Source organism: Ylistrum balloti, unplaced genomic scaffold, assembly GCF_031769215.1.
Source record: "Ylistrum balloti isolate Yb309-2 unplaced genomic scaffold, AGI_CSIRO_Ybal_v1 Utg370568, whole genome shotgun sequence".
NCBI lineage: Eukaryota > Metazoa > Mollusca > Bivalvia > Pectinida > Pectinidae > Ylistrum > Ylistrum balloti.
The window spans coordinates 1,532,796-1,538,110 of NW_026782356.1; the positions used below are offsets into that span (position 1 = coordinate 1,532,796).

General features: G+C 36.0%; 1 protein-coding gene across 1 annotated transcript; it reads right to left on the reverse strand.

The window, feature by feature from the left end:
• On the reverse strand, window positions 1-3,999 carry LOC132556409 (uncharacterized). The gene has a single exon (XM_060220821.1). The coding sequence runs from the start codon at window positions 3,898-3,900 to the stop codon at window positions 1,654-1,656; it is 2,247 nt and encodes a 748-aa protein (XP_060076804.1). The 5' UTR covers window positions 3,901-3,999; the 3' UTR covers window positions 1-1,653.
• Window positions 4,000-5,315: the final 1,316 nt, after the last annotated feature.

Below are 5,315 nucleotides of genomic sequence, written 5' to 3' on the forward strand. Positions count from 1 at the left end.
TTTTACCCAACAGTAAGCTTTCTTTAAATGACTTATTCTGTATTAACATATAATGTAAAAAAGTTAGATATGGGAATTATCTACAAATAATATATATGATTGAATTCTGTATAATCAACAATTTTCGTGATATGGCTACTTTAAAATTCTTACCATATGACGTCGATGGTGGTCATATTGGATTTATGACCAACTTAAAAATACTACATCTACAGATATGTACCCATAAAGAACTAAAGAGGCTGTAAACCTATCTCTTACTGATCATAAATTTGGACTCCACAAATTTCAGAATGATAATAATAAAAAGAAACATAAATTTCAGAATAATATTAATAAAAAGAAACATAACAATAACAATGTCTTTTCACCAGATAGTGAAAAGCCCTGATAACAATGTAAATTTATCTTGTGAACAACTAACAAAGTGACAAGATATTGTATAAGGCAATATAAAGGCGATAGTTTACATATAATCTTCATATGTTGTGTACGTTATGTTTATACAATTGTATTGTTATAGAAGGAATGAACATTGGGAACAACAGGCAAAACTAAATCAGTCGCTTCTATGGAATGAGTATGAAACAGTGAACGCATTCAATGATAACAATCTTGAAATGACTTTGTATCAATTTAAATGACACAGGTTCTCGCAAGGATTGAGATGGAAGGGGCCAGGTACATAGAATATAGGAAGACAGACCAATGGAAGTAAAAGATTGGAAGACAAAACGAGGAACATAGGTATGACCTATACAGTGCTCCAGATAACTTTTTGACATGTGGGGTTTTCACTCCTACCTTTATAAATTGAGGGGTTTTTTCACCCCTGCCTTCATCAAGTGTATGGGTTTTTCCATATTAGGGTAACACTGAATTTGTAAACATTTTTGAGAGCGCCATATTTGCTATGCGACTGGTTTATAATCACGATCAAGTAAGCGCTTGTTACGAGTTTCGTTTACTTGATAAGTGTCTGTTTTCTAACTACGTAATATTGGAGCCGGACATTGACGCAGAGTCCGGATTTCGCACTGGTTTTCCTAGCGTGAAATTAGAAATATTGTGCGTGAAAACGCATTCACGTAGGCTATCTGGAGCACTGCTATATCTATGCAACATCCGAAGCATATATACAGCATTGATGAAGTTAATACATCATTATAAAATATGTGTTCTATTCCATTAAGTAGTAAGTGGTCTGCTATTATCAGTATTAAGAAATATAAAAAATAAATATATGTCTGGCTGTTGTTTTAATCCTCACCCATTCTCTTACTTCATTATGATCATTGGGTGCGATCGATGACAACTTCATCTACTATCTACAAGTAACTTTTGAATTTCTAATCTTGTACATTTATAATGGTGATCTTGTTGGACTTCAATGGTGATGTTTTCGACTTTCATTTATAACGAGCTTCTGAATTTGTATAAAGACGAGCCTTCCATTGTAAATTAACATTTTAGAATGTCAACAGAATTAATTACAATATTGATAACATCTACCTGTAACTTAAGTGTATTCAGAATTCATATCACAGATACCTGAAAATAATCCATTACATTCAAAATACTTTCCAAAAATTTCCAATGAACTAAATCTGGTTTAAATCTGGATCTGCAGCCTTACAAACTCTTGTAAATTTTCTAGACCTGGGTAACAGATGGGAGATAGGAATACTCTATATCATAGAGTGACACAAATCCATCAGCACTGGTTACTGCTAGAGTCGTCCCGTCCATACTCGTGCACATTTGAGTGTCTATTTCAGCCGATCCTTCCACCGAAATCTGATTAGGAAGGACCTTTACAAGTTGTCCTGAAAATGATGCTACTGTAAGATCTCCATTTCTGCTGTCTAAAATTAGAAGCAAATCCATTTCATCAACTATGGCAATGCCTTGTTGTTTTGAAAAACTCAATGCAGCATGCCCAACAAAAGTCTTCTTATTAATATGGTTTGTATCACTGGATTTGAAGAATATTACCTTTGATTTATCAAGGTCACTAAGTATTAGATCAAAAGGTTTTGTCACAACAATGTTACGTGGGCTTTGGCAATAATCTACAGGAATCTTTCTCCTAACGCGTCCTTGTAAGTCAATCACATCAATTCTTGTGGAACAAAATGGTGGACATAAGCAACCAATTAAAAGCTCTGTCTCTTTATGAAAGGCTATGTAAGCATACTGACCCGTTGTTAGAGCCTTGCGAACACTGATTTCCTCACCTTGTTTCAAAGCTGGATCACGGAGGAAAAGCAACTGTTTTTGTTTTGGAGCAGTGACAACGCATTCGACATCAGATACAGCAGCAACATCCCAAGGTTCCACATATCCAAAATCATGGACATTCAACAACCCTCCATGTTGACTGAGAACTTTCATGCAATAGTTCGACCGGTCGAGTACAACAAATGTGTCACCAACAGTTGCTATAGCTACTAGAGAAGGGATATTAATGTCCCCAGAAAGCTGGATATCAATGTAGTCCTTGTACTGTAACCTTGCGATCCCATCTTTGACATGTGGATCAACTGCGGACTCTGCATTGTTAGCCAATGATCTGTCGGATACAATATTGCTGTGGTCAATAGTAGATTCAGAAGATCCTGTAGAGTGATAATAATGGCTGCCAGGACCACTCCTTAGTTCAGATTCTGGAAGTGGTGGAGCTGATGGCTGTGTGAGAGTAGTGGAAGGGAGATTCATGTTTTGTGGTAATGTCATAGGTGGAGCTGTAGGAAGAGGGCGCTGGCCAGAAGATGGACAATTTATTTCCAGGGAGGGCTGTTGTAATACACATTCATATGTAGGTAGGCCTTCTTCATCTTCACCTAGTAAACCTGACTCTGATATGCCATCTTCTCCAGGAGAATCAGGATTTTCATTGTCTTCAAAGGTCACAATATAGGGTCCTGAGTGGCAGCTGTCAATCACTTCAATATTAACAATGTCTACGTTTGTCATTTTGTCCTCAAGTTCTGTATTAATCATAAATCTCAAGTCAAATGACTTCATCAAATCGGACTCTAAATCAGGTAAAATATCTGTAAATGATCCCATAATCTTGGACAAATCTCCTGCAAGAATCATGTTCTGTGATGGTTTTATTGACGTCTGAAGCAGCAAAGCTATGATTAGTTTCTGATGAGCATCTAAAGAAGTAAGCAGTGAAGAACATACAGAGATGTCATCATCTAGGTACATTTTCTCTTTTTCTTCTAATTCTTTTGCCTTTTTCAATATTTTATCTTCTTGTTGTTCCAGATAGTGAATAACATTTTCCTTCAAATCTGCATAATATGCCTTCACTGTTGATTCCGTATTTTCTCGGTCAGGGATGGCATGTTCTAGTTTTGATACCAATTTTCCATGAAGCAACTGAGTACGTGACTTAACCGTCTCTATGTCTGTCGAAATTTGCCGCATCCTGTTGTAGCAACTGGTTTCCATGGTTTTTGTGATGGTCTCGAGATGACATCCTCGATGCATGTTTACTCTACACCGAGGACATACGAGTACGTTGCATGCCTCACAATAATACGAGCAACGGTTCCTTGGATGAATGGAACACAATGGAGACAATACACCATTTGACGATTGGATAGCAGGTCGTTCATTTTCGTCACTGTAAAATTGGCGTAAGTTTCTTGTCAGGGAATCCTCTTCTAAGGCTGACAGCATAGTGTCACTCACTTCTGTTTCTGGTTCCTGTGGTGTATGCTTATACTTGCAAACAGGACAGTGGAATAATGTCTGACCGAAGTATTCACTGATATAGCCAATCAAACATTCATGGCAGAAGATATGCTGGCACTTTAGCTTTTTGGGATAACTTACAGACTCGTGGCATATACCACACTGGCATAAAGATTGAAGTATCACATCCATATTGGTTCTATTATATCCTTTTTTCCTTATTCTGTTGTTTTGAATCAATGAAACTTTTTATAGCTTGGTTCCGATCCATGCAGCGTGTTGTTGTCTTCATTCATTCTGAAATGCAAAAATAATTTAGTAAACATTTACAGTGGTGAATGATTGTGGTTTAATTGGTACATATTTAATTATTACAATGTAGATGTTGCGATGTATGTATATATATATTTCAATTCATTTATAGAAGGACTGAAAATGTTAGCAATTACTAGATTACGTGCTGTTGATTTTTATGTCTACACATTAAGACATGCCTAACTATACCGTAAGTGTAGAGCATGCTGTAAATGAGACTATTTCTTGTACATGTTCATGTAACCAGTTTTGAACATCCAAATACTTTAATACAAAAGAGCAATTTTGTATAAGGCTTTATACCAGAACTACAATACAACAATGCAGACTAAAATATGGTAGACCTATCACCAAACAATCATAATTTAATCTTAACATTATGCCTTTATCAACAAAACATAACTCCTACTTTTATTATTTTCTTTATTCACGATGAGAAAAAACATATTTTTTTCCATGTCATACACGTACATGCTATGTATAATTTCTCGTTGGATTTCTATTCTGTTCCTTTTCTGTTCAAAATACATCAAATGATTATTTTAGAAACAGAAATTTTCGGTCTATGTAATATGTCTATGTAATGCATATAGTTTTTAATTTAAATAATGAAATGTTAACATAATGACAACAAATGTTGATTTTTTTTCTCGCGAGTGTAGTTTACAACATTTGGAAGAAAAAAAATCAAATATTTATAAAAATGAGAACACAAAATGACCAATTCACAATAACTGATGAAGACATGTGTAAATTATAACACGTCTTCATCAGTTCTTGTGAATTGGTCATTTTGAGCTCTTAATCTTTTAAAAGCATTTAATGACTTACCTGTCAGGTACACAAGTTCTGAGGGGAAATCATTCTCGGAGAGCAGAGGCGTAGCAATAATGTATGCTTGTATGCTTAAACATATACTCGAATTCCCATTGAGATATATTTGCCCTACTTTTTTAACGTTACTGCGCCCCTAGACCCCCTTAACCGGGGCTTCGCCCTTGGATCCTCTCTTGAAAGCATACACTCTTAAAAATGTTTTGCTACGCCACTGGAGAGGACGAGATGCTGATGGCGTTCCACGTACATAATCAAAATTCAAGGATCTTCCAACCTGACAAGTAGTCTGTTTAAGTGTTTATGGAGACAGTCATTTTATTCCGTATACAAACCTGCAAATACGCCCACAGTTCATCATTAAATTTCATACCTGTTGCAAGAGCTTTTTTACATCTGCAGAAAAAGCGGTGGCTTTTCGGAACTCCTCGCCACATGAAAGCGTCTGTGCGACCGTG